Source organism: Rattus norvegicus, chromosome 2, assembly GCF_021556685.1.
Source record: "Rattus norvegicus strain SHRSP/BbbUtx chromosome 2, alternate assembly SHRSP_T2T, whole genome shotgun sequence".
NCBI lineage: Eukaryota > Metazoa > Chordata > Mammalia > Rodentia > Muridae > Rattus > Rattus norvegicus.
Window position 1 is genome coordinate 26689268 of NC_141535.1, and position 26018 is coordinate 26715285.

At 45.6% G+C, this 26018-nt stretch overlaps 1 protein-coding gene across 1 annotated transcript in view; it reads left to right on the forward strand.

Annotated features, from left to right (window-relative positions):
- Arsb (arylsulfatase B) overlaps positions 1-26018 on the forward strand; it is a 158457-nt gene that overhangs the window by 11425 nt on the left and 121014 nt on the right. The window contains 3 exon segments of the mRNA NM_033443.1: positions 3104-3290; positions 6860-7050; positions 13792-13999. Coding sequence (NP_254278.1) covers positions 3104-3290; positions 6860-7050; positions 13792-13999 — 586 coding nt within the window.

Genomic DNA, 26018 nt, shown 5'->3' on the forward strand with positions numbered 1-26018 from the left:
CCAAATAGTGTTTGAACAGACCAAAAACACATTTTTGGCCGTCATCCAGAGTTTGGCTTCTGCTTCCCAATAAATGCCATAAAAACGTTCTATCAAATAAATTCCCAGGAACTAAAAAAGAACAAATCCCCTGTTTTGTATGATTGCAGAGAATAGAGACAGGTTTCAGCTGACCCCCTGGCTTGCTGCCCGTGGCACAGGAAAACCAAATTGCACAGTATCTCTTGGCAGTGCCTTCTAGCGATCAGAGATAATTCTCTGCACGTGATAGATGAGCTTTCTACATGAGCTTTGTGTGTTTATATCCACTGGTGCCTTTGGGCTTCCATGAAATATTACTTTTATATCCTCAGTTATATATTAGTGCACGTTATGAAGTGTTTGAGCCTTGGCTCAATTTTCTGTTTAGTAAGCTTGGTAGCAATGGAAAGAATTCTTCTCTGTGTGTATGAACATGCTGGTATACAGGTGCCTATGTGTCTATGCATGTGTGTATATGCGAGTGCAGAGGGACAACTACCTTTCCCTAGAAATGATAAAATCCCTACCATTCAGGGGTGTGTCCGGAAAGCGATGGTATATTCAAATTAGAGTACATTAGGGAGGGTTTATTTACCAAAGTGACTATACTTTAGAAGACCTGAATGTGAGCGGGGCAGAAAGCCTAGTGGAGAGGGACAGCAGAGCTCTTACCACCCCTAGACCAGTAGGGAGGGACGGAGGGATGAGATGACAGAAGGCAGAGGCACATGGGATACAGCCTTCAGGGTGGCCATCAGTACAGAGACAGAGGTGGCCAGGCTGAAGCAGCTTCATCCCAGGGTCCCTCGCTCTCTCCTGTCTCTCTTCTCTCTGGCGAGTGATTCCCCGTTGACAGAGCTCAATTCAAGCCAGAGTCAGAGGGTCAACGGGCCCTTTATTGGCTTCCAGAGGCTGAATATGAACTGAGAGGAAGGCACCTAGAAGGCTTCTGGAACATTCCCACTGTGTGTGCCCAGAGAGAGGAATCTCTACGGAAATGGACTTTTATTTTAAGCACCTTCCTTGACATGTTTAACATGGAGTAAACTGCACAGGCTTTAAGCCTGCAACTTGCTACACTCTGATGTTTAAGTCTACCTGTGAAACCACGATAGTGAGTTAATCATGCTTTAACATTTAAGGCAGTCCATGATGTAGTCATCGCATCATGGCCACACACCCCGTGTAGGTATGGTTTAAAAGTAATGAAAATTAAACAAAATTGAACCAAATGCAGGTCTGTGAACCTATATGGTTTGCGTAGTCAGGAATTTAAGTTTGAGAAAAGTCAGTGCTGGCTGTGTAGAGTGGAACTGCAGATTTGAAGTCCCAGTGTGCACTGTATTTGACAGTCGTATGCAAAACACACGCCAGGGAGTGGCTCAAGAGTGTGAGAGATCCCTGTAAAGCTGTGTAGCCTTCGAGGAAGCAGAGCACTGGGAGGTGTGATGGTTGAGCATGGTGGCTGGCTTGGCGTACTGGAGGAGAGGGAACTTCAGTCGACTGATTGCCTCCATTGGCCTGCGGGCATGTCTGAGGAGCTCTTCCAGATTGCTAATTGATGCAGCATTGGCTGTGCTACACGTGGGCAGTGCGGTCCTTAGGCAGGCGGCCCTAGACTCGGTCAGAAGGTAGCTGAACAAGCCTGAGGAAGCAGTGGTGATCGTCTGTGGCCTCCAGCTTCTGCCTCAGCGCCACTCTGTGACAGACTACAGCCAGTCTGTGAGCAAAACAAACTCTCTCTCCAGCATGTTGGTTTGTTGGTGCTTTACCACGTCATCAGAGAAGCACACTGGCGCAGGAGGGGAGTCGTGTTATGGATAGCTGCTCATGGCTGTTACCGGGCGCGTTGTTGAATATTTAATATGTATTTGGCATTCTTTACCGCCTCACTAATCCTGGACAAACCAGAGGAAGGTAACACAGATGAAGAAAACCTTAGAAATAGCGAGACAAAGTAACTCGCGGAAGCTGCCATCTTGGTGTCTAAAGGTCACAAAGCTTGTAGCGGATACAGCCACCGTGGAGTTGGATTCCCGTGTTTATTGTGCAGCACATTTAAGGAATTATCAGCAGTAAGTTGTTTGATCCCTGCCCTCAGTGGACCAGGGTGCTGGAGTCCTTGCTGGGTTGAGAACTGGCACCCACAGCCTTCACTGTTCTCAGAGTCCTGTGTCTCCAAGGCAGTGAGCAGGTCTTGACCTGTGGGTGGTGACCCCTTTGCGTATCAGATATTCTGCATATCAGATATTTACATTATGTTTCATAACAGGAGGAAATTACAGTTATGGAGTAGCAAGAAAAACAGTTGTATGATTGTGGTCACCACACCATGAACTGTACTAAGGGGGTTCCAGCGTGAGGACGGTTGAGGACCAGTGATCTAAGGAAATCAGAATCTCCTATGGCAGGGGAAGAGTGCTTCACAAAATGGGTTTGGTAACATTTTAAAGTTTATCATAATTTCAGTTTGCGGAGGGATTTGTTAGGAGTATATTCCCATTAAAATTCAAGGAACTTGTAAAATTATAGAAACGTTTCACTATTCTAAAACTCACCAAGCCTTTGTCTCCTAATGCCAGACGCATATGGACCCTGTGCCCTAGAAATACTTTTGTGAACCAATCCCAAGCACTAGTCAGGGGAATGCTTTGTAGAAAGATCAGTGTCTTTGCAGATTGTGGTTTATGTGAAGTTGAATGAGAAACTTGAGCCATTAGTTTCATCCTACTGTCAAATAAGTTTTTTTCCAGAAAACTATCAAGTCCTCAAAGAATAGAGATGTTCCTTCTAATCAGACTTCAACTTCTCACATGCAGTGGGTTTGGAATCTTTTCCCTTGGTAGAATAAGTTACAGCTCCTGATGCAATGTTTTGATAATATTTGTTGAAAAATCTTATTTATTGAAATGGTTTTATTCATACATTCAAACCCTATTTGTGTCCCGAGGAATCTGTCTTCCAGAACAAGCCTGAGCGTCTAGACCCACGGATGTGTCCTGTGAGTCAGGCGGTGGCCGTATCTACTCCGTCATGGTGCTTCACCGGCACTAACCCCTAGTTGTGTTTTTATCTCTTTAAGATCCATATGGGCTTACAGCATTACCTCATCATGACCTGTCAGCCCAACTGTGTTCCGCTAGACGAAAAACTCCTGCCCCAGCTTTTAAAGGACGCAGGCTATGCTACGCATATGGTCGGAAAATGGCACCTGGGAATGTACCGGAAGGAATGCCTGCCAACCCGCAGAGGATTCGATACGTACTTCGGTAACGGAAACGCACACGTTTAACAACACAGACATACTGCAGCCAGCTCATAAAATACACCCAAGTATCATGAAGCAAAACGACCGGAAACCTGAACACAGAGTAAATCAGGCAGCACCATAGTGGGGCTGCTTTCTGTGCTTATCCCCATAAGGCGGCTCTGTGCTGAGCGTGCTCTGGGGCGCACCTACAGCAAGGCAGGGGCCTTAGCCGGAGCACTACGGAAGAGCGTTAGGGACATTTATGTCAGAGGCCACTGTACGCTCTAGAATCTTCTTACCTGAAGATGATGGGCAGAGCTATAACTAGAGCCAGATTTTGTATTTAAGAATGGTTCCTTCATTGAAGTTCATATATTTCCCTCTATGGACTGTTTTCTCCAGAAGGAGGAGAACGACTCACCTTTCCTGGGCATCTTCTCCAGCCTGTGAGAATTGCTTCTGAAACTACTAGGTTAGAGAAGATTGATTTAAAAATTAATAAGAATGAAATAAAAATAGTACAAGGAACTAATCAAACAATAACTAGAAACCAGACAGCCCTCTGCAATAAATGTGAAACCCAGAGTTTGTTTTAAAACAAGACACCTTAAGCCCGTTGTAAACTCTGTCTTAGTTAATAACTGTTTGCCACTGTGTATCTTTCTGTCAGGGTCTTTTCTATTGAGCTGTCCTTCCGTCCAGCTGGTTAGTAACCTCCCTCCTTCCTTCTGGCTCTGCCAAACTGAATGCACACTTAACATAAAGCGTCTAAGTAGAATAGGAAATTGGAGGGACCAGTAAGACAAGTTAAAATTTAAATGCACCAAATTGCAAAATAGTGAATGAAAAGGAGATAGGAGACGTAGGAGCACTCCACATCTAAGCTGGGAGACTTCCGATGTCGGAAGGGAGGAGGAAGAGACTGCAGGATGTGTACCCCAAGGGCACAGTGGGTATCGGGAAGAGTGGAGCTTCTTCCGCCTCTCAGCAGTCAGAGAAATTCCCCCTGGGAGAAGGTAAAGTGGGGAACTTCACTCTAATTAAAAAGGTGATGGAGGGGTTGGGGATTTAGCTCAGTGGTAGAGCCCTTGCCTAGGAAGCGCAAGGCCCTGGGTTCGGTCCCCAGCTCCGGAAGAAAAAAAAAAGTGATGGCTTTCTGGTAGATTGATTTTAGGAATCTGCTCCCAAGCAAGGTAAGGCCAAAGCACAAACTCAGCGAAAGGGACCTGCATCTACCTGAACCCACTCGGCCAAGCACTTGGCCCTAAAGCTGGGCTCGAGATGCAAAGATGTCAGACAGGAGAGCACTCGTGTCCCTCTCCCCCAATGGCACTGGGTCACCGCCAGCCAGCCATGACGTTCTTTCCGGCTGAGTCTAAATAACTCTTCAGCGCCCTTGCGTGGCTGTTAGAACTCAGCCTTCAGTGATTGACGCCTTTGAAGTTCTAGTGCCTCGGGGATTTTCTTTTGCCATACAGGATGAGTTGATGTCTGTCCTTGGACAGACTGGATGTTTAGAACCTTTATTAAAACCCGAGTTGTATCTCTAACATCCTAGGGAGTTGGACAGTGGGGAGAGAGTGAAGTGTTTGCATCAGTGAGTTTGATTTGATCCCTAGAACCTGAGGGGGAGGAGGGGGATGCTGGGTGTCATCTAAGCTTTTAGTCCGGGCTCAAGGACTGTGGAGATGGGTGGATCCCTGGGCTCACTGTCCAGGCAGCCTAGCCTAATTGCCAAACCAGGAGAGAACGTGTCTCAAAAACCAGGGGATAGCTCCTGGCATTGACACACTTACACACACACACACACACACACACAGAGAGAGAGAGAGAGAGAGAGAGAGAGAGAGAGAGAGAGAGAGAGAGAGAGAATGATTTCTGCCCTTTATGTGGAGTTTTTAGTGGGGGGGGGGGAAGAGCGGGGGAGAGCTATCGTATGTGGAGGTCAGAGGACAGCTTGTAGGAGTCAGTTTCCTTCTTCGACTGCATGGATCTCAGGGATCAAACCAAGATTTGTGAGGTTTGGCGGTAAGTACCTTTCCTCGCTGAGCCATCTTACCAGCCCTGAAGTCTTTTTGTGTGTGAATACAATTTTTTTCTATTCCACATTAAGTAATAAATATGTTGGATTTATTTCCTATAAATACAGATAAAAATCACAGAGTAAGTTATGTTGAGGTCATATACTAATCATAGTCAGGACCTTGAACTTATTCAATCATGAAAAATAGTTAATCTAAAATGAATTGAACTATTACCTAGGCCGTACAAGGCTCTTAATTGCCACTGTAGACAAAATTCATGAAAAGGAAAAGAGCTAGGCCCATTTTTTCATCATTTTAGGACTAAAAGGGAATATATTTAAGATTATAGCTAAGGGCTCAGCAAAGTTTATTTCTTTTTAATAGCTTTATTAGGGTATAATTCATATACTATACAGTTTATCCAGTTAACATACTGAATTTAGTGATTTTTTAACAATTTGAGGAATTGTGCTGTTATCAACATAATTCAATTGTATGAATACACACACACACACATATATATCACACGTATATATATATATCACACATATATATGTCACACACACACATATATATCACACATATATATATGTCTCACACACACACACACACACACACACACACAAACACACACACAAACAAATCCCATGAGTAGTCATCCCCAGCCTCGACGTTGCCCCAGGCCTGGGCCGTCACTAGCTGCTTGCTGCTGTGTGTTCGATTGACTATTCTGAGCGAGTCTGTAAATGCAATCATAGTGCAGCACAGCTTATTTTCACACTTTCCAAGCGGGAGAACTTGCAGGACGGTGATTATTGGTGATTAGTTGGGTAATTTCCTTTTCTCCTAGGCTTCAGTCTCTGTTGTGGGAGAGGGATCTGGACTACAGAAGCAGGGGCACCGACAGGCCACTCAGCTCAGTAAGCAGTGAGCCTCTCAGCAGCAGGGGTGCTGTATGTACACAGTCGAGACAGAATGCCGTCCTTTGATCTTTGGGGCTGCTCAGCTGTGATGGAGAGCTTGTATTCGGAAAGATGTGTACCTTTCCACCAGTGGGTGTCAGCATTTGACTGAGTATGACTCCTGCAAATGCCTGGTACTTAAATAATGACAGAGCCCCGTCTCCCAGCCTCAGTAGCGACAGGAGCATGATCTGAACCCCGTTTTTAGTGTTTTACAAGTAAAACCCCGTAGCACATTACTGCTGTGTTGTCTTTTTCTATAGACAGTTTCAAAGGATAACATCTGGTTACCTCCCGAACTCAAACTCTGATTTCTAAACACCTATTTCCACGGACCAACCATTTATAAAGCGTTGACAACATAGAACAGGTGCTCTAAAAGACTCAAGTGAGAAAGGGACTTGGGTGTCCACGCAGTAACATTCCAAGGGTGTCTACTAACAAATATAGAGACGTTAAGAGACGGACCCCTGATTATCCCTGTCATTTGATTAGCCCCGTCATGGGCAATCAGTTGCATTACGGAATTAAATGCTGGAACGTTCGTTTGCTTAACAAGCTTGATGCCATGCTGACTGTTCCGTCTCCCGTCCTTCTTGTAGGATACCTCCTAGGCAGTGAAGACTACTACACCCACGAGGCCTGTGCACCGATTGAGTGTCTGAACGGTACCCGCTGTGCGCTTGATCTCCGAGATGGCGAAGAACCTGCAAAAGAGTATACAGATATTTACTCAACAAACATATTTACCAAAAGGGCTACAACCCTCATAGCTAACCACCCCCCCGAGAAAGTAAGGCTTCCTCCTTTAATGTTATCAAAATCTTGTTGCTTCCAAGGGAATATATATATATATATATGTATATATATATACATATATATATATATGTGTGTGTGTGTGTGCATGTCTGTGTCTGTGTCTATGCATGCATATATATATATATACATATATATATATATGTGTGTGCGCATGTCTGTGTCTGTGTCTATGCATGCATATATATACATATATATACATATATATACATATATATATATATATATATATAATTTTAGAGCATATTCCAGTTAGCCAGAAAGGTAAGGTTGTTAAAAGTGAAGAATCTGGATCTGCCCCCTAAAGATTTGATGGGTCAGATCTGGGAGAAAGCCATACAGTATCGAGGAACCGCCAAGAAATGATTCTCACAGGAAGGGACCCTGGGCTGCAGGGGGAGGAATGCGGTCTGTCCTTCAGCGTTTCGGTGGAAACCCTACTCACTCCTGTGATGCTTTATGTGTGTGCATCGTAAGCGCTTAGCAACACCAGGCTCCAGGCTTCCAGGATTCCAAACATGTGTCTGTGTGCGAGGCAGGGCTCCATCGTGGAGACCTGTTGGGATCTCAGGGGTTAGAGAAAAGTCCTCCCATTCCGTATTTTTTCTCTTCGGGATTATTTTAGTTAGTCTTCATCTTTCACATCCCCATGTTAATTTTAGAATCGGTCGACTGATTTTTTACCAAGGAAACAAAAGATAGCGGCTCGGTTCGGTATTCATTGACCAACTTGACGGAAATGGACATCTTTAGTACTACTGGTTTTTTTACAGTTGATGTGCACGGTATACAGGTTTTCACGGACACCGTAAGGGAGCTATCAGGTGTGCCATGGGCAGACTTAGCTGCAGGTAGAAAGAGGAAAAGGTTGTCTGGATTCAGCACATTAGGTGCTTTGGAAACAGACATTTGTGTTGTGAGGCACTAGGCTCAAAGTGTCCTGACGAAGAAGCGTATTAACACACTCACAAAAATTGTCCTTCAGCAGAAGCCCACCTGGCGTGGAGAATTTGAGAAAGTCTATAGCCCCTTCCAGGTCTCTGCACTTTGTCTCTTTGACAGCGCTTGGACCTTCATTAGACAGAGTTCTGGCCTTTGTACCTGTTCAGCCTTAGCGACACACTAATGACTCTGTCTGGTATGGAATCTTCCGAGCTCTGTCTTCGCTACTGTTACTCAGTCTGAGGGATCCCTGGTGACTGGTCTCAGTTTTGCCATCCTTTCGATATTTAAGAGCTGACATAGTTACCTGACATCTCTAGATAACCATGACTTCCATGAAGTGTGGAGAAAGGGGAAACATTCAAGTGTTTAGAAACCTGCCCATTTTAAGTCTAGATTGGAACCAAGATGGTCGGTGAGCTGGGTAAGTGGTTCCACATAACACTAAATGGATAAGAAGATGCAGCTGGGGTAAAATGGCTCTGTAGGTGAATGTTCTAAGCTGGGGGCTGAGGGGAAGACTTGAAACTAAGGAGACCAGGGGACCCAAGAGCCCATAGTGTTAGCCACGGTGTCCCTCCGTGGCTGTATTGTAGCTCTTAATTGTGAGGCGTTTTACAGACATGGCCTAATACCAAGAAAACCAGAGTAAGGTTTTCAGGGAACTGTTCATTATCCTTTAAAGGCCGCACACCGTTTGTTTAAGCAAACAGGCTTGGCATAGTGAAGTGACTTGTTCAAAGCTGTTGAAGGTCAGAGTCAGAATGTGATCTCTCACTTCCGACTCCAGAGCCCCTGCTTTCATTCACCATCTACAGTCACAGCTAGTGTCCAAGCACAGAGATTTTTCCTGACCCAGTTCATATTCAGCCCCACAGTCCCGGTCTTGACATCATGTTAGAACCTCCTGGGAAATTTGCAGGAAGCACTGATGTGTCAGATATCGTGAGGTATTGGTCACAGGTAGGACTGAGGCATTAGTATTCCATCAACTCATCTCGGCGGTTCTGCATGCCGCCATGTGGAGATCCTGTGCGCTTAGGACAGTTCTGTGAGCGTTAGTTTGACTGACGTGCTTACAAGCGCAGAGGCAATGCACATGCCAACTTCCGATTGCAGGCTCGCAGTCTGATCTCGTCACGCGACTGTATTTAGCAGAGATAATCTGGCTACAGTAAAGAGTCATTCTTACTGCCTGGAAGTGCTCAGCACAAGTCTTGATGAGAGTTCTGGCTTGTCTATCTTTTGAGACTGCTAATGACTCCTTGACTGGCGTAGAACTTTTCAGGCACCATCTTTGCTACTTCTACTCAGTATGAAGGATCTTCCCCAGTGATTGTTCTCATCTCCCCTGGTGACTGACTGGTCTCAGCTTTGCCACACGTTGGATTTTTAAGGGCATAATGCTGACATCTCTAGGCAACTATATCTGCAATGAAATGTGAAGAACAATTTCTCAGATATTTAGAAATGTGTACAAAACAGTATTGTCTCCCAGTGCCCTTCAGCACCAAGCAGCTAAGAGGAAGCAGCTGTGGAGAAGTGGTTCCTTGTGGGTGGGCAGCTAAACCGGGCTGGTGGAGAAGGCACCGGAACTGAGGACAGTAACTGGCCTTAAGAGCTCACATCCCGTGGGAGGGGCAGTGTTAACATGACACTACCCGTATGTAGCATTACAAAATCACCAGACGGATGCTTCCTGCCTATGGCTGGGATGCTCTGAAAAAAACTGTTCATCATTCCCGGAGTCCCCACGCACAGACATAAGTGAAAGAAGGAATAGTCAAGTAGCAGCCCAGCCATTTTCACAAGGCAGCTCCTGCACACAGATGCTCCCAGTTTCAGTTCCCGAGGCAGTGGTGTGAGTCCCTGGTTTCAGAAGCTGCATCTGTGCAGCATCTTTCCCCAGGATTTAACGTAATTCTGTGCCAGGCTATCAGGTGCCGGGTATAGACTAACGTGGCCTTTGTTCTAAGATGGAAATCATTGAAGGAATTCACATGAAGTGTTCACAAGCCAACTGAAGATGTCCTTGCTTTTAAGGGGCAGTTGAAGGAGAAAACCGCCAGAGCTGTCCTGTAACAGTTGAGTTACTGATTCTGTGTGTGGGGACGCTGCTAATGGCTTTACATGTGTCAGGAAGGGACATCCTTCCTCTTTGATGTCAGGGTGACTCACATAATAGTAGCACTATAAAAAGAAAGTAATATATTCATATCCATAACACGGCTTTCTGTTAAAAAATAGCACACCAGTACTTTGAATAACTTTAAAAAAAATAATCTCTACATCTAATCTACTAGAAGCTTCCTAAGGAAAACAAACACTAACGCCTAGTGGAAACTTTCTTTGTGTGAGTACAAGCTGGGAAGAAATGTCTTAATTCGGATGTCAGAGATAGAAAAGCAGTTTCAAAGTGTGTTCATGTTTTTCCCATTTATACTTTGAATTAGGAAAAGCTATGAAGACATAAAAATAAGGTTTTCCTCCTTAGTGATATGTGACTTCTTTCCATAGCGAGGGTTTAGAGTTCAGATCTTAGGAGCCATGGGGCATAATAGGAAAGGGGAAAGATCTGTTAGCATCTTCAATATGAGTATGCAGATAATCAAGTCTGGGTTTCAAGTGATACTTAAATGTCTAGTCATGCCTTCCCGACCAGGATTCCAGTTTATAGTCTTAGGATGGTCGATGGCGTCACAGTTAGGGTTGGGGTAAAGTTGGCAGCTCTGACTAAGCTGATCAGTGTAAGAGTTTGGAACCAAGAAAATACCAAAGAAACAGGAACTGGCAGGGGTTAATATGGGGCAGGACTTCAGTGTGAGTCAGGAGTCGGTGAGGTGAGAAGGGGCCTCTCTCCAAGGCTAAGACCTCATGTCCATAGATGCTCACACAATCCCCAGATGTAAGCTATTTGCTCTGGGCAGTGAACTGGGGTTCCACCTGACAGGTGGGGAGAGACTGAAGACAGCTTTCCTCTAGGAGGACCCCAAGAGCTAGTGGCTGCAGGCAAGGTACTGGTGGTGGTTGGAGAACCTTCAAGCCTTAGATAATTGTCCTTTTCATCAGGCTACCAAGAAGTACAAAGGCTACCATTCTCCCCTCCCTCCATAATTTAAAATTAGCACAGTGGGACTGGAGACATGGCTGAATGGTTAAGAACACTGGCTGCTCTTACAGAGGATCTGGTTCAGTTCCCAGTGCCCATAGGGTGGCTCACAACTCCAGTTCCAGGGGAGCTGATGCCCTCTTTTGGCCTCTGTGGGTATTGCATGCACATGGTGCACAGACATATTTGCAGACAAAACACCCATATACATAAAGAACATTAAAAATACTATAGTAAATCTTCCACTTGGCGAAGTTGGAAAGTGGGTTGTCCATGAATAAAGTTCATCTTCTGGGTGCTGAAAACTTGATTTATAGTGGCAATATAAATATGCAAAAAATTTATATACACACTTTTAACCCAAGCACTGGGAAGGCAGAGGTAGGTGGATCTCTCTGAGTTTGGGGCTAGCCTGGTCTACATAGCGAGTTCTAGGCCAGCCAGGCTACATAGAGAGACCCTGTCTCCAACAATAAGACAAAGTGGGCGCGGGGAGTATATAAAGTGTGTTTCATTGGTCCTCTAACCTGGTGAAATGGGCTGTACACAGCTCCTGGTGACCCAGAGCTATAAAAATGTGTGGAGTTGTTCGCCCCACAGCAGACTGCCCTGAACTGCTCAGGATGAGGAAGGAAAGACAGCAGACACCTGACTGGCCAGCTTCACCTCTGTCCAGAGGGACCCCCGAGTGTCAGCATGACCTATCTGGGTGGAGTAGAAAGTGTGTGTGTGGAGGAGAGGCACAGTCAGAGCAAAACGGTGTCAGGAGTGTTGGTGTAGACGTTAAGAGTAGGAATTTGAAATATTTTTTCATGGAAAAAGTGTACATTTAATTTTAACATTTAATTCAAAATATCTGAACTCCAAATAAACGTCAGGGTGTCTGTGGAAGCTCCCAGTAAGGCTAGTCCTCCTTCTCACATGTCTCCACCCCTCACTGATTGGCGCACACTGTGTAATTTACAATGAAAAGTAAAGTGAGTTTCTCCCATCTGCCTTTTCGCCTCCTTCATTCAAAAATGTGCTTATTCTTGGATCAAAGCTACTTATTACTGTCTCTTTGAGGGTTTTAAACATGTTGAAAAGTTCTGTAAAGCACGGTGTGGGAGATATCTGCAGAGAGGCCCCCTAAGGAAAAAGGCTGACTTGGAATACCTCAGATGCTGAGGGTTCCGAGTTGGTGTAGAGAAAAAAACAGAACCTGTGGATCACATTTCTAATTTCCAGTAATTACATTGGCCTTACATTTATTTGGTTCAATCTAACAATCAAAATCTAACAAGACACTGTTTCCTCAAAAATGTGTTAAACAAAACCCTGTAAAGTTCTCTTTATTTTTTAGCTGATTTATCCGTTGGTGCATGGCAACATTGTAACACTGAGGTGACAGGTGGCACCTGGGCATACTGTCTAACCTTTTGGAGCCTCGATTACCTCATCTGTGAAATGGATATAACAGGATGGCTTTGAGTGTTAAATGAGATACAGTAGCCAGATTATTACCTGTGTTTTCTGTATGAAGCATTCATATGTGGTGTGTTGTTGAGATTGTTGTTGATTTGGGTCAGAGCCTTCTGCCCCATTCTAGGACTTTGACCTTCAAAATTTATTCTGGGTCTTGTCATCTTTTGAACCAATTTACTGAGGCATAATTTGCATATGGTAAAATTCACTCACTTAAAAGTATACAATTAGCTAGGAAGCCTAAGAGGCGTTTGATCATCACCATGGTCTAGTTTTAAAACCTCTTATCACTCTCCATAGAAACTTCTACCCCTAGTAGTCCCTCGTCATCCCTCTCCCCAGAATTCCCCATAGCCACAGACATGCACTTTCTGTCTCCACAGACTTGCCTCTTCAGAATATTTAAATCAATGCAATACAAGGCGAGGTCTCTTTTCTCTCCGTGTTTTCAAAGCCCAAATGTATCATCACCGATGGTTTATTGGTATACACTGTGATCAAAGATGTTCTGAATTCTGTTTCCGCACCCTCGGTCTGTGAGCATTGAGTCCCCCGAACGCTTGGCCACTGTGAACAGTGCTGCAGTGAGCGTCCATGCCCAGCTCACATGGCCATGGGCTTCCGTGGGTTTACCGGGATAGCAGGACCACGTGGCTCCGCAGCTTTGTGTGATGCTAAGGAACTTCGTGCTGCCTTTTCAGTGTCTGCGTGCTGTGCCTTGCATTCCTGCTGGCTCCTTTCTCCACAGCAACTTTTTTGCCTTCTATTTTGAAAAGTCCAAGCATCCTAATGGGTATGACGCAGTGGTGTTTTACTGTAGTTTATTAAAGATTACCGTACTGTATTTAAAATAAAGTTCAGAATATTTTTTAATCACAGCTTACACAACTAAACCATCAGTGGTGACACATCTAGGCTTCGAAAACACAGAGTCCCTGGCTCTGGACGTTTGTTTCGTCGTCTTTGGAGAAATGCCCATTTACATTCTCTGTACTTAAGTAAATTATCTTTTATTGCTGAACTGCTTATATACTCTGGGTGTGAGTTCTTATCACACATGCGATTCACAGACGTTTTGGTGTACACTCTGTAGCTTGTCTTAAAATTATTCCTATGAACTGAGAAATCTTGACTGTCTTGTGTTTCGTATTTAAAGCCTCCATTCCTTTTAACTGATGTGCGCTTTACAACTTCTCTCCGCAGCCACTGTTCCTCTACCTTGCTTTCCAGTCTGTCCACGATCCCCTGCAGGTCCCCGAGGAGTACATGGAGCCATATGACTTCATCCAAGACAAGCACAGACGTATTTATGCAGGGATGGTGTCCCTCCTGGACGAAGCAGTGGGGAATGTCACCAAAGCCTTGAAAAGCCGAGGGCTCTGGAACAACACGGTCCTCATCTTCTCCACAGGTCAGTCCCCTTCTCGGGTGTGTCTTTCAGTAGATAGGATGGAGAAAGACCCGAGACATTATTTAGCATTTCCATAGGAAAAGCAATGCCAAGTGCTGTAGTGGAGCCTTGGTCGCAATGTGAACAAGAGAATTGCAAACCTTCCCTCCTTTCGTTTGTATTTTTAACGGGTATTTGGAGATCAGCTCTCACTCGCTAAGGGAATTAGCAGGCACCGTGTGCGGGCCAGGGCACCAAGTGTAGTTACCAAGGCATTTTCTGGCCTCAAGGATGGTAATCTGTTGTTTATTTGAGGTAGGATCTGATTACCCTAGGGCAAGCTGGTCTGAATTCTCTGTCCTCCTGCCTCAGCCTTTGCATCACGTGCCTGGTGAGAGGGTGTTTGAGTTTTCATCTAACTCCTGACACCCCAGGGCTGTGTCCATAGTGGGCTGCAGTGGTGAGCTACTGAGGCTCCAGGCCGGGTGTGTTAGTGGTGTCTCCATGAACAGCCCGTGTCGTTGCCTTAGTGCCATCTAAACACTATAATTCTCTAAGTGTCTCCTGTATTGATAAGGCTCGAATATGAGATAATTGTTTTTACCAAAAAAAAAAAAAAATCCCAAACAAACAAAAAAATAGGACATCTTAGATTAACTCCATACAGAGTCTCATAATTTTGGAGTCAGCCTCAGTTTAATTCCAAAAAAACAAAACAAAACAAAACAAAAAACTAAAAACAAAACAACAATAACCCTTCTATAGTGTTTCTGACCAGTGTTGCCGTTAAAGGCCTATGGGGTCTCTATGAACAATGAGTAAAATAGAGGCCAGGATTCTCAATACCAATTTAGCCGTTATTCCTGATGATGCCCTCATAACTGCAAAAACCAAAAACTTTAAAATTAAAAACCCAAGCCTCTGTCGTAGACATGCTGCTTTCACAGTTTCTGGGCAGTGGCTTCCTGAGTGTGGATTAACGTTTCTCAGGAACTAAAAAGGGCTCATAGTGAAGATATTCACTCTGGAAACCGTTAAGTATCTCACAGTGATTCTCGCAGGAGTAGAGGCGTCAGTGTCAAGAACATCCAGGAAGAGATGGGATAATTTTTTTTTCATGATATGTGAGAATGAAAAAATATTTGAAGGCCGATGTTTCTTTTGTTTCATGATCTCAGATTCATGTGCACATTTCTAAACAGAGCTTAATCACTTTATAAACACCTGTAACACTTTATTCAATTTGGCAAAAATAACATTTGAGGCTTCTCACTGAAAGCCCGGACTGTCATACGTCCTGATACTGCGACGTCGTAGCAGATGCATTAGTCTTAGGTCGCCTTTCTTTGCCGGACTATGACGATGTGCTGTATAATGCCCCTCATCTGACTTAGTGGAGTTTTTGTTAGGACTTTTACACCAGCTCACAAGTGAGAGCGGAGCTGGTTTCCTTTATCACCGGCAGGTTCTGTCGTCTTGGTTAAATTCATGTGGTAAAGTAATTAGGATGGTGTTCCCACCTCGTTCCGTGATTTGAGTCGGTAGGCGGTCCTTAGAACCTTCTTTGGGGGAATTTTAAAAGTTATCTCTCCATGGTTTAAGTCCCCTCCTTACTTGAGTAAGAAAGAGCAGTGATATGCTCGCAATGAAACAGGGAATGTTTGCAAATAGTTGCATTAATATATTAATTAATTAACCAATTAATTAATATGTGTGTGTGTGTATATGTATTTGCTAGAAACCAACCAAGCATAGGGCTCGTCTTCTCCCGGGCAGCTCTCAGTTGAATTACAAATAAGGGCTGGAGGGACGGGTGCGTGGTAAGAGCCTCCTCTTCCAGAGGACTGGGGTTCTGTTCTTATCACCCAGAGGCAGCTCCCAGCCTTCGGCAACTCCAGTTCCGAAGGCTCCGACGCCCCCTTGTGGTTTCCGTTGTCACTGTGCTCACGTGATGTAGACACGCATGTAGGCAAAAGCCCAAACACGTAAGATAAAAGTAAACACACCTTCTCTTAGAAAGAAAAAGTATCCTAGGTTTGTCATCAAAGCTAAGGAGACAAGCGTGAATTTCATCATTCTGTTCCTCACACCCCCACTGATATAAATTACCATTGATCGGTTAACATCATCCCAACATGGATTTAGTTTGTTTCTTTGTTTTCCTGTGCGAGGGTTCAAATCTGGAGTTTTAGACACCATGCAGGCAACTTACCGCTTGGCTACAGCCCCACCTTATCCATTTTTTTTCCTGCAATATGGGATGGATTTTACTGTAGTCAGACATTGCTGGCCTCATGATGAAACGATGAAAAGACCGTTGTGGTTTTTGGTAGCCTGTGGTCAGAGTTTGAGTCGTGCTTTCCCTCTAGTGAGCTTTGTGGATTCTGGCTCAGTTTCACGGTCTGTTAAATGGCCATTTGTTGGCTTACAGTCTGTCTGACACTGGGGAGATGATAGCAGGTGTTCAGCAGGATCGTGTCTTTCCGTTAGCTCGGCGTGTGTGCGAGCACACGAAGTACAGGGCTTCTAGGAGGCTCTAACAGTAAAGCAGCATGAAGAGATGGAGCTTCCAGAAGAGACTTAGGAAACAGGAGAAATTGGGTTGAGAAGCCCTGCTCCAAGCATTCTTATTCCCAGGGATACGGAGAGCCTGCTAACCTGTGGTCTGCAGTGCTCGGGCAATCCTAACAGAGACTGGGGTGCATCTGCAGAGAGCTGCAAAGGGTGCAGATGTGACCAGAGCACACATGTAATCTGTGAGGCAGTAGGTCCACAGGCCGTGGACTCACTGTGGACATGGGTTGTAGACCTGAGGAATTTGGAACGTGTGGGTGACTCTGCAGTTGCCATTCACTGATTGGGCTCTGAGGCTCTCAGACCAGTGCTACACAGTGGAGAAGGGTTTTATCCATGATGTCAGTGATACCTTAAGAGCACCAGAGGGGTTGGGGATTTAGCTCAGTGGTAGAGCGCTTGCCTAGCAGGCACAAGGCCCTGGGTTCGGTCCCCAGCTCCGAAAAAAAGAAAAAAAAAAAAAGAGCACCAGAGCCTGGTCAGCAGCAGACTTATGCTTAGGTGGAGGAAGTAATTGTAGAACATGAAGGTTTAACACTTATCACTTGAGCACCCACAAAATTATGCATAACTGATTATTTCCAGCAGAATTCAGAGGAATTGTATCTAATGCCTCTATTTCCGAAGTTCCCGTCCATCTTTCTGCGGGATTCCCTTCAGAATGGGTAGCTGCTGGCGATAGAACAGAGTCCTGCTCCATAGCTTTAAGTCCGAGGTGCAGTTAGCAGGCTTATGAATTAGCATAGAACTCTGTGCTAGTAACAAGGTGTCTGACTGCCAGCTAGCTCTAGACCTGTAAGTGAATGTCTCACGAAGCTGAGAGCCGTTAACTGAATAAACCAGGTCACAGTGCACACCACTGCTCACCTCTCTCTGGGATCTGCGTCTGACACGTGTCTGTCAAGGAGAGAATCAGCAAGTGGGTTGAACCCATGAGATTGGAGTGACCGGTCTTTGAGCCAGCTATTAACCCATGCTATGTCTTGAGACGTTTCGTGTAAGTGTCCGCACAAAGAACATGTTGGGTCACTTGAAATTTTTACTCATAAGGGGTGTTTAGCTTACTGCTCACTTCACTGAGGGAACATGATAACTGAGGTACTTCAGGGCTCTAGACCAGTCTTGCTTTTAGTGTCTCTGTGACAGCCCACTGAATGCTCTGTCCCTGTCTAAGGAAAGCACGCCTCTCAACTCTAACGTTTATAGATTGTCGGTGTTTTATTATATTACTTGATGCAAGAGTGTCACATTCTTGATATTTTGAGTTTTCAACTTCTGTAACATGAAGTCATGAATATTCTCATGCTTCTGTGGGCAGATAGCACCGTGGCCTTTTCTCTGAGTTCATTATTAATGGAAGAGCAGATTGAACTGTGCGTGTTTATTGACTAAAACTGCAGGAAGCTTTCTAATTGTTTAGAGCCATTTTCTCCTTTCCACGTGTGTTCCATTTTAAAGGTCGTGTCTGTGGTGGCTCCGTTTCTTACAAGCCTCAGGACTTCCCAGAGCTCAGGCTCCCTCTGAGGCAAGAGGGCCGTTTGGTTGCACAAGCTTCATGGGAGGTTGAGTGGGGATGAAGGTAGATTAGAGAGAGAGAATGGAGCACCTAGAAAGCACAGGTATAAGGAAGTAAAGCCACCGCCCATGAGCCCCGCCCTGCCCGTTCGCGGTGTCCGTTCCTATCTGCTGTGCCCTCTGGCAGCAGCCTCAGCGTTTCCAGAGACCACTCCTGTCAACGGGCTAAGCATTAACATACACTTGTCAACTCCGAAAAGCAGTGTTCTTGAATGGGTTGCTTGGACAAGGTAACCTTGTCCTAACATGACTGCAGGACTGTGCCCATGTCAGGATTGTACTTCGGAGGAAACAAATAAAATTAGGAACTGGTTCAAGAAGGTTCTGGTGAACCCCAGTTCCAAGGAACCCTTGGGATGAGTAAGAGCAGCAGCTGCTGTGAAGTGCGCCTTCCTCTCTCTGCCGGTGTGGGACCCAGCCCATGGGTGGTGGTGCCTCTGCTCAGAGTGTCCTCCCTCTCAGCTACCAGAAGGACACTGCTCGATGCTACCCAGAGGTGTGATTCTGAATCCCGTCAGGTGGAGAATGGAAACATCACAACTGTGTCCCTCGTCAGCTCAATCGATCATGTCCCTTTAAATTACAACACAGAAAGAAAGTCACGTGCTAACCTCTGATGTACACATAGAAAAGTTCCGAGTTCTGTCTTCAAGAGCTTAAGACTAGCCATCCACCCAGCCTTCGAGTAGTGCATGACGTCTTAATTTAACGAAGTTCTTTTCTGTGTGTGGCTCTTTTGCCTGCCCGGGTGTCTTGCACCAGGCCTGGAACCTTCAGAGCCAGAATGGAGCATCTGACCTCCTGGAACTGGAATTATAGACACTTATGAGTGTTGTGTGTGTGCTGGGAACCAAACCAGGGTTCTATGGGAATGGAGCCAGTGTTCTTTCTTACACCCCTGTAGTGTAAGACACTGTCCAACCAAGCTCTAAGATGTATGACATTGACGTGTTAGTGTGTACTCTAGAAACCTTTTCCTTTTAAGCAGAGAAGGGAAAATACAAGTTGGACTGGGTTGGGGGTCAACTCTCAGAACAGTGGGGACTGGCTCGGCCTAGTTTTGAAAGTGAGAGGGAGAGGAAAGGGTCTGCTCTGGAGGTCTCATAGAGACAGCAAGGGTGACAAGAGTCATCAGCAGTACTTGGTGACCTCACCCTAACATCACAGACTTTACATGCACCCCCTATCCAGTAGGTGCTGCCAGCATTCCTTTCTAAACTGCAGAGTCATGCTCAGCTCTAAGTGAGGCGAACTCCAGGGCAAGTCTGTTCCACAGCCTCCGTGTCAGTGAGCTGTGAATCGAAGGAGCGCATAGGTCAGCCTCGTGCATAGGAACTACGCAAGGGATGTCTGGACGAATGGAGATCTAGAAAGAGAGGGCTGGATCTAGAAAGAGAGGGTTTAGAGGCATTCCAGTTCACGCTGGTCATTGTAAAAGGGAAACCGACCTAAACAGGCTGAGCGATCGGTGTTGACGTGGACACTGGGCTTTATCTTTGCTCCCAACCCTAGGCTCTGGCTTCCCTGCACGGCAGTTGGTCCATGTGATAATGATGAAGAGAAATTAGTGTTGATCCATGGGTACAGGAGTGCAGCTTCAGACCCGGGGAAATGGATCCACTCTGAGAATGGACCCTGCTGAACTCCAGCTTAAACAGGAGCCGTGGGCTGGCCATTCAGCTTCTGTCTTCGTAATCTGTACGTAGCCACCTTTCTGAAGTGGGTGAGGATCGGTATAGAAAAAAATGTGCATTTACCGTTGGGCTGAAAACAGCAAATTCTTATTATGTATACTTCCGAGGCCTTTGTTCTCTCTGCCAATCGGAGGTGAAACTGAAGAGCTGAGTGTTCTCTCCTCCTTCGCCTCTCTCCCCAATGCCAGTTGTCACCTCCTGATAGAGATGCACAAGAGGAGTCTAGAGGCTGGGGTAGGCAGCCAAAGGAAGAAAGGGATAGAGACAGTAGTTTATTAGTCAGCAGGAAGTGGATGGATGGGTCCAAGGTGCCACAGGTCTGGAGTCTTTAAACAGAGGCATTAATAGTAGGTAAAGGAAACACATTTAAGTCTCAAGGGGGCAGCAAACTGGCATTCAAATGACAAAAGCCTTCATATTACCCACCTTCATCCTTTCCACAGTTTGGAAATGGAGATCTGTTTACTCTATAGTTCTGTGGTGTTTCTTTTTAAAAGGAGAAAACTGAGAGCGACTAAAGCTACTGAAACCTTCAAACGGCTATGTCCTTCCCCATGTGGCTCTGGACGTGCTGGATTCTCCTCGAAGGCAGTGGTCGGGGCTGTATATGTGTGTGTCCTAAAGCATTTGCTCCTAAGACAAGAGAGTTCCAGGGCTAGCTCACGGCGACTGGGTCCCAGACACCTGTCCTCTGTGGGCTTCACAGAGGCCACTGTGGCTGTCCAATAGGCTTTGAGCCTGCTGAGGAAAGTCCACAGTCCCCTCTCTCCCCCAGATCATCAGCCAGCTCTTCCCTATGAGGACCTGGGTGGGAGCCAGTGCTGAGGCTGGGGCATGCCCTGCTGTGTTTTGTTTTTTTTTCCTATTCATTCTCTGCTTTCAGAAGCATCAGATCCCCCCCTCCAAGACTAAAACAACAAGGAATGTATTTGTAAGGATCCCCAGTTGCTTTTCTTGCTGACTTTGGCCGCTGGGTACCTGCAGCAACAAAACTCTGGACACAAAAATGCTGCCTTCTAGGCTTTGCTCCCCCCTACAGAGCAACCCTAACCTCGCAGGGCTCTCGCCTCGAGTTTTCTTGATGAGGAAATCGTTTCGGGATTCTTGGAGCTGCAGGTTTATTTTTTTCTGGTGGTTTTCGCCCTTAATCAGCTTCGGTCTCTGTGATCCTGTTTGTTGTCTTGCTCCAGTATGGCCACATCTACCCAAACAACTCAAGAGTGCGTTGTGGGGAGAGATGACTCAGCAGGTAATGGCTGCTCTCCCCGAGGACCCAGGTTCAGTTCTCAGCACCTGCAAAATGGCTCATCCATTAACTCTGGTTCCAAGAGAGCCAGCGTTTTCCTCTGAGAAGTGTCTCAGAACACCAGGCATGCATGTGACGCACATGCTTGCACACGGGCAAACACTCAGGCAAATAAAGTCAGTCAACCTAAAACAACTTTAAAATTAAAATATTTAAAAGCACAACTTCCTCCCTTTCCTCCCTCCATCCCTCCCGTCGTCCCCCCACCACTTCCTTCCTATCTGTGAAACATTTTCTACCTTTTTTTTTTTTTTCTCGGAGCTGGGGACCGAACCCAGGGCCTTAAGCTTGCTAGGCAAGCGCTCTACCACTGAGCTAAATCCCCAACCCCACTTTCTACCTTCTTTGTGTAAGGTTTTTTTGTTTGTTTGTTGAAAGAATTGTTTTCAAAAGTTAGCAAAGCTTAAAAGTACCATCAGCGCTGTGGAAACTGTTGTCAAACACCTGCGTGCACTGTTGTCTGTTCAGCCTGTGACCTAATGGCAAAGTCAGACGTGAATTTGTCAAATCGTGAATAAGGTGGGGCTGAGGAGAACGGAGTACCGTGTCTGAGAATGGAGGCCACAAGGTGTCACCTAAACGATTTATGTTAAGAGGTCCTCCCTAAGTCCAGAGGTAATGAAGCAGGCTGGATGGTGGCTGGGTGCTCTGTGCACACTGTATTTAAACTCTAATCTCTGTGTCCTTGAAAGGCACGGCCTGACTGGCTTCTGTGGAGGTTGTCATTGGGCTTTTTACCCAAACACCCATCCTGTTCTTTGTTGGTAATAAGAATGTGCAGTTAGCAGGCATGGCTCTGTAATTTTAATTAATACAAGAAACCCGTTCCCTAATCTGTCATTAAATGAGATGGAGTCTCTTTGCCTGTAGAACACCTAGAACAGTGCTGGCCAAGGGATGAGCATCACATCCCTGTCCACAGGAATCTTTCCCCAGGTCGGAGGCCATGGATTCTCTCCAAAAAAAGATCTCAGGGGGTGTGAATGGGAAAGAAGGGACAAAACCATGTTGGCCCCCTTTGCCAGCCTGGTGCTTCCTGAAGAACTCAGGAACGTTAGGCAGGGTATATAGTGTACATATTTGAAATTTAACTTCATAAGTACACGGAACCAATTCCGGGACAAGAGGGAGTTGAGAATGAAGAAGTTTGGGGAAAAGGTTGGCAACGGCCTGGATTAAGGAAAGAAGGTGGGGTCTAAATTAAGCCGCGCTCACAGTCACTAAGATGGGAGGAGACAAATGAAAAAGAGGGCAGGACGTCTGGGGCATGGACGTGTGCATACACAAGGTCACAGGAGGAGGGATGCCAAGTGTTTCTGGGCATGGTGACTGGGACAAGCCAGGCTCCCAGCAGCACACAACTCCACAGTGTAGACAAGACACACCTTCCAGGGTTATTCATCCTGTTTGAATACATAAGAGGGAAAGTAGATGCGTTAACTGTTTAGTACTATCGAACATTTTTAATGTTAAAACAAGGGTAAGTCGTGAAAGAGAAAGCCATTTCATAGATCTCAGATTTCCGTTCTTCCTTTCTTCTCCCTCCCCTCCTCCTCCCTTTCCTCCTTCTCCTCTTCCTCTTCCTCCTTTCTCTCCCCTTTCCCCTCCCTCCTTCGAGGCAACATCTTACAATGCAGCTTTGGCAGGCCTTGAGCATAAGTAGACCATGGTGACCCTGAACCCCTGGAGATCCCCCTCTGCCTCCTGAGTACTGGGATTAAAGGTGCACTACCATGGCAGGCTCCTCCCTCTTCTTTTGCTCTCTTGGTGTAACAGTTTAAAGTTCTTTAAAAGTGATCAATTCCATTCTTTTAAAGTCATCAGGGGAGGGTAGGGGAGCTGGAGAGATGGCTCAGCGGTTAAGGGCACTGACTGTTCTTCCAGAGGGCCTGAGTTCAATTCCCAGTACCCATACATGGTGGCTTGCAGCTGTCTGTAATTCCAAGATCTGACACCCTCACACCAACACACATGCAGGCAAAACACCAAATACACATTTAAATCAAAACAAATGCTTTTAAAGCCCTCAGGGATTAGAATTGCCCAGTCGGCTAGAACTGATCCTTCTGTCGGCTAAGGAGCCATACCTGCGCCTGGTGGATCTGCTTAGGTGTTAGACAGCCCTAGAGTGTGAGAAAGAGGCAGGCTCTTGGGAGCCCCAATGGTGGCAGATCTTCATAGCAGTTAGTGTGTTCCGCAGTGCATTGACTCGTTTCACACAGCAGCTGTGAGTCACCTCTGTCACAGGCCAGGGGTCGTTCTGTACTTTTTTCAATAAAGCAGAGGAAACTGGTGTGGTCACCCAGGATAATGATTTTTGGGGTCCTCAGAGGACTTCTCATTTCTTTCCCACTGGCCCTAAGCATGGCATTCCCTTTACAGTTCCCTCTGGTCAGTCAGGAATTTGTCCCAGCATTAGGTACCTCTGAGAATGCTCTTTTTCTTATCTGCTGCTTTGAAGACAGGAGAAGAAAGGCTGGTATGCAAATGACCTCTGAAGGCAAATGCACAAACAGTTCTGTGCATTGAGAATATCACTCAACAGGTCTCACTGTCCAGCACCCGCTGTTCAATACAGCTCATTTGTTTGCACACATCTCTCTCCAGTTGCAATGTTAAGAAGCCCCAGCTGTAGCTGGCTTTGCACTTGAGTCCACACACACCTCCAGAGAGGATCAGGTGTGAAGATGCCTTTGACTGGGAAACATGCTTGTGCCTACTGTTTGTTTGTTTGTTTTTGAGATTGGGTCTCACTATGCATCCTTGGCTGGCCTGGAACTCTCCACACCAGGCTGGTCTGGTAATCACTGACACCTTGCCTGCCTATGCCTGCCTAGGGCATGCATTAAAGGTCTTCATGGCCAATTTCCTACTGTTATTTAAGCAACGCAGAATGAGAAGTGATGCAGAGGAGGGAAAACTTTCTGCAACTTGTGGAAGGGAAGTAGGAATGGAGGGATGGAGGGAGGAGAAAAGGAGGGCTCTGATCTTGAGAGCACTTCCTCACTATATTGGTGCTAATGATTAGAATGGCAAAGCACATTGTGTGTGTGTGGGCATTGAAGAGCATTGGTTTAGTATTCTGTATTTGTACCATATTAGTTCACTTGCCATAGATTAACTCACAGTATCTGGAAGAACAAAGTAATGGGGGAGATTTGGGGGGTCAGTTTCAGAGTTGCAGTGAATTGTGGTGGGGAAGGCACAGAGGAGTAGTTCATGGAGACAGAAGCACGTGGCTATGCCTTAGTAGTCTAGGAAGCAAAGATCAAGACAAGGATCAGGGATGGGTACCACCTTCAGAGGCCCACCCCCATCTGCAAACTTAGGCCACCCAGGTCCCACCACCTAAATCTGCCACAGCTCCCCAGTAATACTACCAGCTGCAGACCAAGTATCCAAGTATGATTCAATAGCATGCACCTATTATATATTTCAGCATTTTCTTCTCTGGGGTATATTAAGAATAACTATCTCTTCTGTAATTAAAAGTAAAAATTGTGGTGAGGTTATTAAAACCCCCAAGGGTTTTGATAGTCTGAAATTTTAAGCAGCTTCTAGTCTAGCTATTACATATTTGGTTGTCTTAATTCAGGTTTCCATTGGTGTGGTAAAACTCTATGACCAAAACACCTTATAAAAGAAAGTGTTTAATTAGGTTTATGGGTTAGACTCCATGATGGTGGAGCAAAGGCATGGTGGTAGGAACAGCTGAGAGCTCATATCTGGGCCTGCAAACAGAAGTTAGGAGGTAGAGGGAGAAAGAGACAGAGATACAGAGAGACAGAAAAAGAATGAATATATAGATATAGATATAGATATAGATATAGATATAGAGATAGAGATAGAGATAGAGATAGAGATAGAGATAGAGATAGAGATAGAGATATATAGATATAGATATAGATATAGATATAGATATAGATATAGATATAGATATAGATATAGATATAGATATACTGGGACTAGTATGAGTCCTTTGAAACCTTCAACCCTGCCTCTGTCATGGTTTGAATATGCTTGGCCTAGGAACTGGCACTATTAGGAGGTGTGGCCTTGTTGGAGTAGGTGTGTCACTGTGGGCGTCGGCTTAAGACTCTCACCCTAGCTGCCTGGAAACCAGTCTCCTCATAGCAACCTTCAGATGAAGATGTAGAACTCTCAGTTCTGTACCATGTGTACAATGCTGCCATGCTCTCACCTTGATGATCTGGACTGAACTTCTGAACCTGTAAGCCAGTCCCAAATATAGGTTGTTTTTACAAGAGTTGGTCATGGTGTCTGTTCACAGCAGTAAAACCCTAACTAAGGCAGCCTCCAACGTGGCTGCACCTCCTAATCCCTCCCAAATAGTTCCACCAACAGGATCCAAGTATTCAAACATAGGGACCTATGGCGACCGTTTTTATTCAGTCCCACAGGAGTCTGGTGTGCGTTTCCATTTCTCCTGGATAGCCGTCCCTTTGTTGATATTTTAGCAAGGCTTGGAACGTTAATTGGTTGTAAGGCTTCTGCAAGATCACTTGCTACACCTGATGCAGAAACCGTGTTCCCGTGGGTCGGCGCGCAAGCCGCGCGACCATCGGCTGGAGATGGTGGAGAGAGCTATAAATGAGAAGCCAGCATGCATGGGTCATGCTAACCAGTAGTTCCATGGCTGCAGATCCAGGGAGGGGCCGACATAAACAGCCTCTTCTGTACAGACATGCAGCCGGTCTGCCAAGGTGTTTCCTTAAGTGCATAGGACTGAAAACTGGATGGAGCCTGGAGAGGATAATTTACCACATGCAAACTAACCGCCATGGTGAATGCAGCACGTGAGGATAAGAACACTGGAGAAGGGCAGTCATTTTACATACTGGCATTGAGGACAGCGTTTTGCTTTTAGAGC